At 49.4% G+C, this 13,996-nt stretch overlaps 4 protein-coding genes across 4 annotated transcripts; 2 read left to right on the top strand and 2 right to left on the bottom strand.

Annotated features, from left to right (window-relative positions):
* Positions 1-626: 626 nt before the first annotated feature.
* On the top strand, positions 627-7,051 carry stt4 (1-phosphatidylinositol 4-kinase STT4; the record flags this gene model as incomplete). The annotated part of the gene is made up of 9 exons (XM_026742573.1): positions 627-959; positions 1,017-3,692; positions 3,740-3,848; positions 3,899-4,364; positions 4,424-4,795; positions 4,852-5,107; positions 5,164-5,361; positions 5,418-5,705; positions 5,753-7,051. The coding sequence occupies 9 exons, from the start codon at positions 627-629 to the stop codon at positions 7,049-7,051; spliced, it is 5,997 nt and encodes a 1,998-aa protein (XP_026608418.1).
* A 302-nt stretch (positions 7,052-7,353) lies between these two features.
* On the top strand, positions 7,354-7,729 carry DSM5745_00558 (uncharacterized protein; the record flags this gene model as incomplete). The annotated part of the gene is made up of 2 exons (XM_026742574.1): positions 7,354-7,556; positions 7,618-7,729. The coding sequence occupies 2 exons, from the start codon at positions 7,354-7,356 to the stop codon at positions 7,727-7,729; spliced, it is 315 nt and encodes a 104-aa protein (XP_026608419.1).
* Positions 7,730-8,747: 1,018 nt separating this feature from the next.
* On the bottom strand, positions 8,748-9,575 carry DSM5745_00559 (uncharacterized protein; the record flags this gene model as incomplete). The annotated part of the gene is made up of 1 exon (XM_026742575.1): positions 8,748-9,575. The coding sequence occupies one exon, from the start codon at positions 9,573-9,575 to the stop codon at positions 8,748-8,750; it is 828 nt and encodes a 275-aa protein (XP_026608420.1).
* A 1,065-nt stretch (positions 9,576-10,640) lies between these two features.
* Positions 10,641-12,688, bottom strand: DSM5745_00560 (putative YT521-B-like splicing factor; the record flags this gene model as incomplete). The annotated part of the gene is made up of 5 exons (XM_026742576.1): positions 10,641-11,165; positions 11,238-11,314; positions 11,375-11,779; positions 11,839-12,489; positions 12,571-12,688. 5 exons carry the CDS (start codon positions 12,686-12,688, stop codon positions 10,641-10,643), a joined length of 1,776 nt encoding a protein of 591 aa, XP_026608421.1.
* Between the last annotated feature and the right edge of the window lie 1,308 nt (positions 12,689-13,996).

Below are 13,996 nucleotides of genomic sequence, written 5' to 3' on the forward strand. Positions count from 1 at the left end.
TGCTTTTTATCCGGCAAAATGGGGAGAAGTAGTATGTCGTAACGAAATAATGAAAAGAATTCTGGGTTTGTTGACCAATCTCACAATATCGCGGCGTCGAGGATTTGGAGGAAGGAAAACGCGCTACGTACTGAGTAGTGTTTCAAAAGCAGGTACATCATCCTACGTAACCACGCGTAAACAAAAAGCTGGTTCTTTTGTACATCCGGATCCAGGCAGCAACCGGATCCTCAGTATTTTATTCTTTACAATCTCCGGAGGGAGAGCTCACTCGCCAAAATATTGGATAACTACCCTGTAGACTAGGTATCCCGTACTTCTTGCTTATCTTCCGCCCTGTGGCTGTCCCGAGGTCAGAATGTGGTGCTCCTCGTGCGTACTAGGATACCTAGTAACCAATGCGGAGGGCTGGATCCAATGCTTTAGGTTAAGCATTCTATCATTATATCAACCTCAGACATACTCCGTGATAGTAATGGTTGGTGAAGCGCATGGAATTGGAGACCGAGTCCGGAGCTGGACCACTGCCACAGTGCCACTGTAGTAGCACGCCCCACATGGATCTGTCTCCAATCTCCATAACATCATACCGAGTCCCATTGGATTCCTGCCCCTGGACGCTTCAAATGACCAGGAGCTTGAGAAGACACAACTACAGGACAAATCTGGTCTCCGATCAACCAAAACTGCCATCGAGGCTCACATACGATGGACGAGTGCGCATTTTAGACAAACTCTGGCTTGATATCGACCTCGCTGACAATCAGAATAGTTTCAGTCCAAGTATTCGAACCTCCGCCTTGGAGAAGCTCGCAAATCTCGCCGTCAGCGCTCCGGAAGACTGTGGCGAGACTGAGATTGACCAACTTACGCGGCAATGCCAGCATTTGAAAAAACGTTCGAACGGCTCATTAAATGGCGTCTTGCACAATCAGTCTCCGGTGTCCCGGGTGCCTATGGTTCGTCTCCCCCATCAGAATAACTGGAAGGCAAGGTGCTTGGGCTGATTATCCAAGGATACTCGCGAGTTATGCGTCTTGGTCTCTCTCTGCAAGGCCGCCCCCTCCGTCGCTAAAGAGGAACATGCATCGCGATTGATCTCACAACTGTCCCAGTACCTTCCAGAGTCCCATGGCCAGCTTTTCCGACCTTCGCCATTTTTACACGACATCAGACCGTCCCCGTGGGAAACTCTTTCCTACCATCTTACCTTCGCTCTGCTCCACTTGGGATCAAGTTATTCGCCTTTGCGCCAGATCGTCCTTACTTCTGTGGACGAGTATTTATATAATTGTGCTGAGGCAATTAACATTTTGGTATCAGCTCACTCCCCAGAAGACACGCGTGCTTCTCCTCACGAATCTGTCAATATACTGGCGATTTGCATCTCAATTGTTGGTTTTCTGAAGGCCGCAGCCACATTCAGTTCGTTCTGGACAGCCACTGAAAAGTTGCGGATGGTCGACCACTTGCGGTCGATGTTCTCCGAGAAGTTTATGATAGCCATTGAGACTGCCTCGTCTACGGTGCGCAGTGCAGGCACCGTGGATGGGACATTCCGTGATTGGAGGAGATATGCTCGCCGTTACACCACGAACGGTCGGCCTCTGGGCGCTATGCTTCTGCAAAAAGGCTACATGCGCTTCATCAAATCCTGTGTCACTTCGCTCGTTGGAGCGAAGGACATGTCGGATGACGAGCTTCTGGATGACTACGTGGTCGGTGTCGGTATTGCTAGGAGCCATGATGAGGCTGAAATATCCCTTGTTGATCGGTTAACCAGCATTATTGCTGACGAAATTCAACTTTTGGAGGACGGCTCTGACTATTTGCAAGTTGGCTCACCTGGGCAACAGCGACTTGCTTTTTCTGTCAAGGCCCTGGCGTTGATGGGGTATCTCAACTGTATCATCATAAGCGAAGATACAGCAAATATTGAGGATTTTCTGTCATGGCTGGAAGATACCCTTATAGATCCAAACCAAATGTCGTGTCCTGAACTTGCGACCACAACTCTAAAGTGCCTTACGATCATTTCCCGGATGTCTGTCAACAGCGCTTCCTCTGGGAGTCGTTCACTCCTGCGTTTTATTGTCGAGGGTGGTATACATGCAGGAAATATAGGCCCTGTGGCTGCCCGGTGTCTTTCTCAGGTCCTCGGTGTTCTCTCTCAAGATTCTGTCATAACAACTCTTTACTCCTTAGGGAATGTGCTAAGTCCTGGGTCTGGCACTGACAAGCCGTACCCAGGGCAGGCGAACGGGGTGCCCTCAATTACCCAATTCGAACAGACCAAGAATGGGAGTATAGCTTCTCTTTCTGTGATTGAGACGGAAGACAATACGCCATACCGGAGCATTGTCCATGCAATAGTGACAATCGCAACCAGCTCCCATGACGAACAGATCAGCGCGCTGGCGCAGTCGATGCTTCTACAAAAGATCAGCAAACTCAACACTGCAGTTGATGCCTGTATAATCAAGGAGTCAGCGGCGCTCTCTATTACGATTGGCGCAGCTGAGTTTCAACTTCTGTTGAAGTTCTATGACCGTGTTTTCCGCGATGGCATCGCGAAAGGTTACGGCAATGTGGTGAACGCAGTCTTGAGTGCAATGACTTATCTTTCCGTCTCGCTGAAAAGGAACTCCCCTCTTTACAGGTTGTACCTCGTCCATTTGTTGGAAAGTCTCGTGAACAAGGGAGATGCAACGGACCTTGAACATGAACGACATAAAGATATCACCCTTGCACCGGAGGACATCAGCCCGCTCCTAAAGCCTCTGGCATTACTGGTATCTTCTTCGAAAGAGTCTGGAGACTTCCCGGAACAATATGACCAGGACGTTTCGACTCTGTTCCGGGACGCGTGGTTCAATATCGCTGTCCATGGAATATCACTCAGTTCAGCTGTCGGAAAAAGTCATCATGAAGAGCTACGCTTGCTAGCAAAACATTCCCCCACGCTTGTGTCTGAGGATCAAATGGACATGATTGAGAGCGATGTCGAGCTGAACACGGTCCTTAGGCGTGGATTGGGCCCACAACGGCATATTGAGCAAAAGAAACAGTTGGTCAATGAGATCCCTCACCGAGAGCTCGACATAAAGCGTTTGAGCTACCCAAAGGCGGTGTTCTTGAATGCTGCCTTGCTGCTTGAAAATCTTCGTGCATACTCGGGGACCTGCACCAAGCCGATGAGTTACTTCCGGGACCCAGCCCTGGCTACAAGCGAGATGGCGAGCTGCATGACCGCCGTCGCGGATAAGGTTGTCGGATGTTACCTTACACTGACTCTTTCCGGAAGAAAGGAGGGTTTTTCTGTCCCTTATCTATCAAAGGAACTGGCGGGCTTCTTCATAGCCTGCTGTCACCGCATAGAAAGAATTCAGAAGGTGGCTATTCTCTGTGCAAACAGAATTATAAAGGAATGTCCATCAGCCCTGTGCGATAAACACTCTTTATTTGCATTACTTGAGCTTCTGACAGTTATATGGAGATCTTGCCATGAAGAGGAACTGGATGAGTTTGAATGGAAACCTTCATTCACTTCCCTGATAGGTCATGTTAAGGTCGATCTTCCAGATAATTACGGTTACAGAAGAAGGACACTTGAAGTGTTGCTTGAACGGGCAAGGGAATGGATAACAACTGTCATGGACATTGCGCCTCTTGATGTCAAAGGCCTCCTTCAGGTATGTGTTATATGAGCCAATGAACGCAGCAGCTAATTGGATATTAGACTTATCTATCTGCGTCTGATGATAATGATGGATATGGTGATGTTTCAATGGGCCGCTCATTTGCGCTTGAAATGGGCTCATTGATACCACAAACCGACCACCGGCTCGGTAAGCGTCCTGCACATGTTGAGATGCAGCGCGGCTCACTTCAATTTCAGGATCTATTGAAAGTCCGGGGGTGACTAGAGTTAACATTGCGTCCAATTTCATTGCCCAGCATACGGCTCGTCAGAAGTATCGGCGTACTGATGGTACTATGCCACCTTCGGATGGTTCGTCACTACCCCCGTTAGAGCCGAGTAGGAGCATTGAGAAATCACTGTTTGGTATTCACACAGCAGTCCGCTCGGGACGTCAGGTCACTCTCTCAGGGATACGAGATACCTTGCAGCGTGCTGCTGCTCTACTATGTGGTAGCAATGCTGCCAACGTTGCAATTGCTCATTTTCTGGTTTCGTTGCCGTTCCAGATATTTTCCAAGGAGTCCATTGAGATTGGTGTGTCCCTCTGGCTGGGTGTGATGCACGAGAATCCCAGGTTGGAGCCAACAATACTGTTTGAGGTGGTCCATCAATGGGAGAACACGATCTTACGTAGACAGAGACTCTTCGATCCCTCTTTCAAGTAAGTAAAAACATGCCGATATTCAGCCAGTTCGATATTGATGTATGGTTGTCATCCAGCCATATAGACCCCATGTATGCCAAAATTGAGCTTCTTCCGACAAACAAAGATTCGATGCTTCAACAACAGAAGCTGGCACAAAACATTCTTGCACCGCATTTACAAATCATCCAGCTCTTTGAGAGCCATTTCAACGCCGTACGACTGGGAAATGCTCAGACCCAACGTCTGTTCTGCCGTTTCATTGACCGGACGACAGTTGGTCTGCTGCATGCTAGCAATCATCCTCTAGCCCGAGAACTGCATTTCCGCATAGTTTACTTCTGTCTGAAAGTTCTCAGACATTGCACCTCCCTTGACAATGTCACCCTCTGGCGACTCAAGAACCAGACAATGTCCGCTGCTCTCAGCTGGTTCACTCACCCGCCTCGGTAAGCTTCACCTCAACCGTGCTAATATGATACCGCGGCTTATACCATGTACTTAGATGGTCCTTTGGAGGGAACAGACTGCAGCTGAAGGCTGAAGATAAGATTCTGAGCGATGTTATCACTGCATTGACCAAGATGTCCGATGTTGGCTGCAACACTCGATGGCCGTATACCTCGCTTCAGGCGAAACAGGACCTTCTCCAGGTGCTTTTAGAGAACGAAAGAACAAGGCTCAAGGTCTGGTTGTTTCCGCTAGAACCTGATCGGAAACATAATGCATCCCAATCTTCCCTCAGCAAGCATCTCACGGAGGTTCGTTTCAATGGTTCTTTTCCTATTGGCCAATCAGATGCTCACACTGCGTCTAGGAGAATATGCTGCGAATTGCCTGGGGTGAAAGTCCGGGTTTGGCTATTCAGCTTGCGACGCGTTCCTCATCCGGAAAACTTAACAGTGACCTTCGGAAGCTACTTCTTAGCTTTCCTGAGAAAGCTATTGATGAGCCAAGCAGCCTTGAGATCTTGTTCGGATCAGCCCTGCCGGCTGATGTTTCGTCGCAACTCAAGGTTGGTAGAGAGATATGGTAGATGTTTTATTGTGTTTTGATTAACGACTTTTCTAGTACCTGCTATATTGGGCACCAGTCAACCCCATTGAAGGCTTAACTTATTTTTTGCCTGCCTATGGCAACCATCCGTACATCCTGCAATATGCGATGAAGGCCTTGGAGAGCCATTCCCTCGATGTTCGATTCTACTTCGTTCCGCAATTGGTTCAGGCTCTTCGCTATGATGCCCTAGGTTACGTTGAGCGGTATATCCTCGAAACCGCTAAGCAGTCTCAATTGTTTGCACATCAAGTGATTTGGAACATGAAGGCCAACTCGTATAAAGACGAGGATTCTCAAATAGTAAGTGCGAAATTGCTTTTTGATCCTTTTCACTGACAGGGCAATAGCCGGACCCTCTTAAGCCCACCTTGGATCGATTCATGGATACCCTGATCACAAGTTTCACCGCTGAAGAGCGCGATTTCTATGAAAGAGAATTCTCCTTCTTCAATGAAATCACTGGCATATCCGGCAAACTTCGCCCATACATCAAGAAGAGCAAGCCGGAAAAGAAGGAAAAGATTGAGGAAGAGCTCCGTAAAATTAAGGTCGAGGTTGGAGTTTATCTTCCGAGCAATCCCGACGGCGTCGTCGTTGGGATCGACCGCAAGTCAGGAAAGCCTTTGCAGAGTCACGCAAAGGCACCTTATCTGGCGACTTTCAGAATTCAGAAAACACGAACCCGGTGGGATGAAGATGACACCAACGGCCTAGGGTCGGCTTCTTCCAACGCAAACGAGCTCATCAAGTCTTCACAGTATCGTCACTCAAACTCGCACCAGAAAACTTACGAGGTCTGGCAGTCGGCTATCTTTAAAGTTGGCGACGACTGCCGTCAGGATATGCTAGCTCTACAGATGATTGCTGCCTTTCGAAGCATTTTTGCTAATATTGGCCTCGATGTGTGGGTGTTCCCATACCGGGTAACTTCTACAGCACCAGGGTGTGGAGTCATCGATGTCCTGCCAAATTCAATATCCCGGGATATGCTAGGCCGTGAAGCAGTTAATGGGCTATATGACTATTTTGTCTCCAAGTATGGAGGCGAAGATTCGATACAGTTCCAGGAGGCGCGAACGAATTTTGTCAAAAGCATGGCCGCCTACTCGGTCATCTCCTATCTTATGCAGTTCAAGGACCGGCACAATGGCAATATCATGTTCGACGATGCCGGCCATATTATCCATATTGACTTCGGGTTTTGCTTTGATATCGCGCCCGGCGGTGTACGCTTTGAACGCGCACCATTTAAACTCACATCAGAAATGGTAGCCGTGATGAGTGGCACTCCCCACTCGCACGCTGGCAGCCACGGTGGCTCCAGCAGTGGACGCCTACCAGGAGGTTCTCATAACCCCACGCAGACGCAACCATATCGATGGTTTGAGTCTTTAGTTGTGAAGGCTTTCTTGGCATCACGGCCATATAGCGCCAAGCTGTCGCACATTGTGTCATTGATGCTAGACAGCGGTCTGCCATGCTTCAAGCCCGAGACGCTTAAACACTTCCGTGACCGATTTGTCCTCGAAAAAAGTGAGCGAGAGGCGGCAGAGTTTATGCGAGAGCTGGTGCGCAAGTCTTATTTGAGCATGTCTACGAAAGGGTATGATCAGTTTCAGCTACTTACAAACGGCATACCTTATTAGAGGATTCGCGAGCTATTTCCCAAGTCCATATTATCATTTAACGTTATGATGGCTGTGCCAGTAAACAATATATCAAGTATGTTTTCTCTACCGAGTGCCAATGAGACCCTGCATGTTGGATAAATCTGGGGAAATGAATATTGACGTCATCACCAACATACATACGACCCCGGTACCCACAGCGGGAATCTCCGCAAAAACGCTTATATTTATTTTTAGGCTTCGCAACTACGTAGTACGTGGGGCCCAACGATCTGGACTATAGTAGCAGAACTTTACCGTCCCGCTATCGAGCTAAAGCCATGGCCATGGCCACGGCTTCAAACGCATATACTTCAAGCTTCTTCACCCCCTTAATAACGGGGGACATTGATTTTGCTTATGGGTATGTTTTCGCCGGCTGCCTCTTGGCTGCTGTGCTCGTAGTCTACTTCTTTGTCCTCGAGGCCAAAAGAAAGACGCTCGAAGAGATGGACATGATGTACGGGATGCGCGTGTCTCCCGGGTAAAGCAGCAAATGGCTTCCTCCGCCCCCGGAAGAGCGTGGCGCAGGTTCTAAATCGAAGGGCGGCCCGTGATCTTGCCAACGGGGACGAGTCGAGCAAGACGGGCCAGGTGCCAGCACATCAGGCTCAGCACATTGACCAGGATGATGCTGATGTTGGGCCCATAGCGTAGACATCCGTTACCTTTCTGGGAATGGCGCTTTATTTGTTCGTCTTTCAACTTTGTATATCTGCATCGTTTGATTTGGTTATTGCCAGACACATTGACTTCTTCTCTGCGTGTGACTATTCTCGGCTGTGTTCGCGGTTTTGGTTATTAACCTCGAGCCAGCCTGCGCTTTTTGAGTTCAAATGGGTACGGGCAGGGCCATGTGAAAGCCAGACAAAGGAGAGCTGGCAATCCAAACTTGTTTCGAACCCCAATTCTAACCGGTCGGCCTCTCTGCCTCTGTAATCGAGGCTTGCCTGTCTGGTAAGTCGCTCCAAGGGTCATGGCCACGTAAAGGCGCTAATAGATTGGATGCGTTTGAAAGTGTAGGTCACACATACTGCGGTTAATGGCTAGCCCGGCGAACAGCCGTACCGTGTAATTCATATTGCATTTAAACTTAGTAACTCTCAATATCATGACGCTATGTAATCCTCAATATTAATAGTCAACGGACTTCACGTCCGCACCACGAGTAAGATGTACGAGACCGGAAATGCACAAGAGGCCATCAATGGATCCCCAACCGGCCCGGCGCGCAATTTGTTTTCGTGGCAAACAATCCCGCCCTTACAGCGCATCAACGCCTATCCAATAATACAAGGAATGAAACTTAGCAACGAAAAGATGATAAAAACGGGACGTGCGACTTGGCCCCTGTCCAGCAGCGAGAGTTGTCTTCAAGTCGAATGAGAATACATATAAATCGGCAACTTCAGAAGCAGCCCAGTATCAAGATGCACAATCGTCATTGAAAAGATGAAAGAACCATAGACAGGGCAAGGTGGAAGGGATAGATCTGACGTGCTGGTTGGGCTGAAACGGGACGTCGACTTCCCAGGTCACGGTCAGGATAGTCATAGAATGTATGATTTGTAATCATTTAATCATAGACTTGTTGAGTGAAGGCCATACTCCGGTGTCATCAGACGGGAATCGACGGCCACGCATCTGGCAGCTCAAAGATCACGGGGAGCGACGTTTAATCCATAAAGTCACCCCGCAGGATCTTCTCCTGGAAAAAGTCAGGCTTGTTGCTTTGTTTAGGTTGCTTGGTAATTTCCCGCGCCGGCTGATCCATGGATGCAATGGATGCAGACCGTCGGTGTTGGGCCTGCTGTGCCTGCTGAACTTGAGCCGAATTTGGAGATATAGGACCGCGTTCGGCCCTTGCTCGAAGAGCTTCAGACCAGTTGAAGCCCTCGCCTATGGGTCGCCAAGACTTGTTAGATATATCGTTCTGGGGAAGACCTTTATATGTACTTGCAGATGATGTTCCCGAAACGCCATTGTTGATTGAAGGTCTAGAAACGCCGGCACACGATGCTGTCCGGCGCTTCCCAGCCGCAGGTGGTGATACAGGAGGAGAAAGGTGGTATCTACCGTTGCCAATGCTTCCAGCGCGGGCATCCCTCAATGCCTGTGCACCAAATGAGAGGCGGCGTGCAAATGGAGACGTCGGCATGCCGCCGGGGGGTGAGTTTTCATCCTCCACAATGGCTTCTTCAGGGTTCCCAGGGCTGGACCCCACAGAACTTGAGGTGCTCCCTTGCCGGAAGTTTCGATTCCCAAATTGTAAAGTCTGAGTGGGCGAGCCAGACAGTCCCAGGGTTGTGATGGAGAGCCTGCGTCTTTGGTTTGATTGAACATTAGCCATAGCGTTGGCCATGGGCCCAGTTGAGGGACCAGTCAAGCCCTGGTTTCCTGATTTGTACTCAGGAAAAGAAAGGCCTGACGCTATGGACGCTCGACGCTGGCGCGAAGAGGATGGGGGAACGGAGATTGGAGGGGTCGAGCTGTGATTCGACATCGTAGTGGGGAGAAGCAACGGTAAAAAGAGTTGAACGGGTCGCTAGGAGAATAAATACGCAATGTGAAGGTCAACGATAGAGATAGGTACAGTCGACTTCGTATCAAAAGGGTTTCAAGACGGCATCAAGCACGCGAAATCAACCCAGGTTAGAGTTCGATTTCGGGGAGAAGAGGCACAGTTGAGGATTGAGTGAGGAAGTGTGTTGCCAGATTGAAAGCTGTGTCAATGGAAGGGAGTTAGCCCGACATGATTCGGCAAAGTGGGTGGCGTGATGTGGTACAGAATGTCAATCAAACGAGGGTAGTTTCGCGGTGATACTGATATGATCGCAATCAATGACAGGGATATAAAAGCGGGAAGGCGACGGTCAAAAAATAAGGGAGTTATATATGAGACAAGAAGCGGGGAGGCGAATGTATTATAGAACATTGAGGGTGAGGTGCAGGGGTGGATGGTTGCTATTACGGACCTACAGTAGCATCGGTTCCCTCTGGAACCGGGGCTTGAGAAGAACTCCAGTTGTGCAGATGTTGGGAGACGTTAATCGAGAAGAGAAGCAGATAAAAAGGGGGAAAGGAGAGGGGCGTTGAGACTTGAGAGACAAAGAATGTTCTCGAGGACAAGGAGAAGCTGGAGTCAGTCACTTTTTACCCCACAATAACCACAAGCGACAATCAAGCTGGAAGCTAGAACAAGCTAGTCTACTCTGGGTAAAGAAGGAATGTCGGGACGGGAGCCTGGACCTACGTGAGGTCAAGATCCGATCAAGCATCAACTGCAACTGTTCTTCATCATCCTGATTCACCTCGTTCATCGCCTATCATATATATGTGTATATGTATTTTCTATCCAGATCTATACCTCATATACTGTATATATCTCGTGCTATGTACATAGTTATCCCATGTCTATTCCTTTTTTAGGCCGTGTTCGTGTTCGTGGTCTTCGTTTTGATACCGTTCATTTCTTGTCGTGTTTCAAAGAAATCTCAAGGTATGTAGAAAGCAGGTAAAGATGTAAGGTCGTGTTGTATGTGTAGTGAGTGGTGTGAGCAGTGTGAGGTCATCCCGAGGACTCGGGATGGAAAAGGAGCACCAGCTTCTCTCCAACGGAGAACTCAAGCTCGGTGCCGTCGCGTGCTATTTTCACTTCGCGATTTGAATTCCACGGGTTGCGTAACCCTCGTGTGCGGTGGAAGGGAACCCTTTCGGTGGAGAGCCACCGGATTCGAAATGGTTTTCCGATTAGCTGAAGCTCAGCGGGGGCCTGGGGCTGTTGTTCATCGGGCGCCTGATAAGCGTTCTTAAGCGGCCGGGGAAGGCCGTCCTCATCCTCCGATGTGTCTGCTTCCCAGAATATTGTACCCCGCGCAACGTCGTTTATGATGCGCCCGTTCGGTGCCGAAGTTGATGCAGGTGTCGGTGTGACATCCGGACTGTCTGGTTCGTTGGAGGTATGATACTCAGGGCGTGGCGGCATCTCGAGAGTTAAGCTTTCATCGTCCTTGATTGTTGACATCATCCGAGCGTATCCATAATATTCGCCTGACTTGTTTGCGGAAAAAATAAGGTAGACAGTATCTGCGCTCTATCATCATCTCATTATTAGCTTTGGACAATCTGATCGTCTACTGTATACAAAGTCTGGAAATATGCTCACCTCGAAGGCTCGGTTAAGGCTCTCTTCGTTGTGGGTCTGAGTAGCCCAGATACCACTTTGCCAACTGAGTTCGAGATCTTCGACCGTCAAGCTTTTTAAAATGAAGTATCGGTTAGGTACTCGCGTGGAGTACGAACCTTCCCGCCCTTCATCTTCCATAGCGGTGGTCTTTACCATCTCTTCCGCCTCCTTTATCGAAGGTTGATCTGCTAGACCCGTGAGCTCGCTATGCGGCCCAGGGGACATCAACCCCCGGCGCACCCGACAAACCAGTCGCGCCCCCCGTAGCCTCGTGTCGTGGAACCTTGTTAAAGCCCTAATGCAGGCCTCTTCCGTCTTGTAGTTCACGAACGCACAGTTGCTTCTTGAGATAAGAAACACGCTCTCCAAATCCCTCGTAGCGTCTTGCGAAAAATGGTCTTTGAGTTCGACGATATTTGTGCCTGGAGCGAGGTTTCCGACCCATAGAGCATTGCCGGATTGCTTCGGTTTTCTCGGCGGACCTTTCGAGGGGTTCGACTTTGATGGACGTGGGGCAGAATCTAATGATACCACCGCGATTAGCTCCCCATTCACAGAATAAACTAATCTGCGAGTCTACCTGTTGATGAACCCTGAGCAGCAGATGATCTCATATTCATTGATCCATCGACAATCGTGATCCGCTTTTTATCCTCTTTTTCTCGGGCCTCATTCGCTCTCCGCATACTCGAATAAGATTGGTTATGCGGTTGCAGGGAAGCCCCCGACATACTCGCAGGTCTTGAATGATGCCCCTGCGCTGCATACACACTCGGGTGGAAGTAGCCATGCGCGTATACATCCAATGAATTTTGAAGTGAGCCATGACTGGGAGTACTGGGAGCCACTGGGGAAAATCCAGCGGCATTCGAAATGTGAGTTCCTGGATGCTGATGCTGTTGCTGCTGAACATAGGACATGTACATCTGAGCATATGGAGCGTTGAATATCATGTTCGGATTGGTCGCGGGAGCGGGAAACGATTGAAATTGTGGCATGCCGTACATGAGGGCGGGATTGGGACCGACAGTTACGAACTGTTGCTGCTGCATACTGTGCTGGTCAAATGGAATTGGACCGGACGGGTAGCTAGGTAGCGCAGACGCCATATTGCTCATGCCCAGCACAGATTCCGGATGTGCATAGTTGCCAATCGGGTTCATATAGTTGTGCGCTTCCGGATAATGCTGTATATTTTCGAATCGGGACGTCTGACGAAAGGATGCGGCTCCTGGATGCGACGTTTAGCGCGAATGCGCTCTCCATCATGGGTATGTTATCGCCAGCAATAGCATAAACAAGGAGAACTTACTCGTTTGTCGAGGAGGCCCGCTGGGGTCGGTTGACCTCCCCGATGCTGACGGTGCTCTACTTTTCCCCTTTGCCTCACGAGCTGCTTTTGGTCGGTTTGGAGGAGTACCGCCGTCCATCGATTGCGGTCTGTCAATGCTTGAGGTCGACAGTACGTGCAAGCGGGTTTGACGTGGTGTTTCGATATTTTTGAAGTCCCACCACTGCCCTGCTAGCGTTAGCAAGCAGCAATGGCACCGCCTTGTCAGGCAAACGTACGTACCTTATCGGAACCTGGTGTGGTCAAATGATCTGACAAAATATATTATATAGTATGTATATAAACGATGACAGGTGTATGAAAGAGCCTTTTTAAGGCATGTCAGTGCCGTTTGACGCCAGAATATGCTTAGCACAAGAAAAAAGACGCTATTCAAACATGCGGTTGTTGACGTGGGTGTGTCAAAGGGCGGAACATGAACCGGACCTGTACTGTGACAGACCTTTCCCTCCACAATGCTCGCCTCGATACTGCGGTGGGTGTGTTCAGATCCTTAGGAATTTGAAAGCAGAGTTAAGAGACAAGAAAACGGGGGCTGAGGGTATAGAGCCACATAGTAAAAGGCTCGCACAAATTGAAGTGGGAGAACTGAAAAAGAGTGGAGAATGGTAATGGCACACAGGGGGGATGAATATCAACGGGCTAATTTGGGGGAACTGTTCACAGGGAGGGGCATGGCTGCTGCTGCTGTGGCTAGAGAAGCCACAAAAACAGAGCTGGAGCCGGAGTCACAAGTGGTGAGGGCAGCAGACTCGGAAGAGCAAGGAGATGAGAATAAGACATATCTCTCTTTCTCTCGCAAACCAGACGTTCCGGGTGCAAGAATCGACATGTCAAGGCGAGCTGGAGGTAAAAGTGTAGGAAGACGGGTGGTTTCTGGAGCCCAACAAGGCGGAAAACCCACGAGAGCTTGGCTCAGCCAGCTTCTTTCTTGACCATTCCAGATCAAGAGAGCTTCCCAGCCCAACCAGGAAACGCCGTACAAGGATTGGAGGGAGCAGCGGGAGACGGATGCTTAGGTATTGGCCGGGAGCAGAGCCAGGCACGCCCCTTATTGAGGCTTGAAAGCATGAGGCCAAAGGCAATCCGCGCGTGTACGGAGTATGACAAAGATGGCGGAAGGGGAAGGGGGGGGGGGAACAGCCAGAAAAGGAAAAAGGAAACAATGTACTCACCACACTGTCTTCTACTGGAACAAATCGCAAGCAAAAAAAAAAAATAAGCGGACCAAATCCGAGGCACTAAATAGAGGAGAAATCAATCAACCCTCCGCTCTGACATGATCCTACCAACCATCAGTATACGCTATCGTGACTTACATGCAGTCTAGTTACGGACGGGGTTGGCTCTGAGTACTGACAAGCGGTAGTTTGCCAGTCTGAGAGAT

Source organism: Aspergillus mulundensis, assembly GCF_003369625.1.
Source record: "Aspergillus mulundensis strain DSM 5745 chromosome Unknown scaffold_0, whole genome shotgun sequence".
Lineage (NCBI taxonomy): Eukaryota > Fungi > Ascomycota > Eurotiomycetes > Eurotiales > Aspergillaceae > Aspergillus > Aspergillus mulundensis.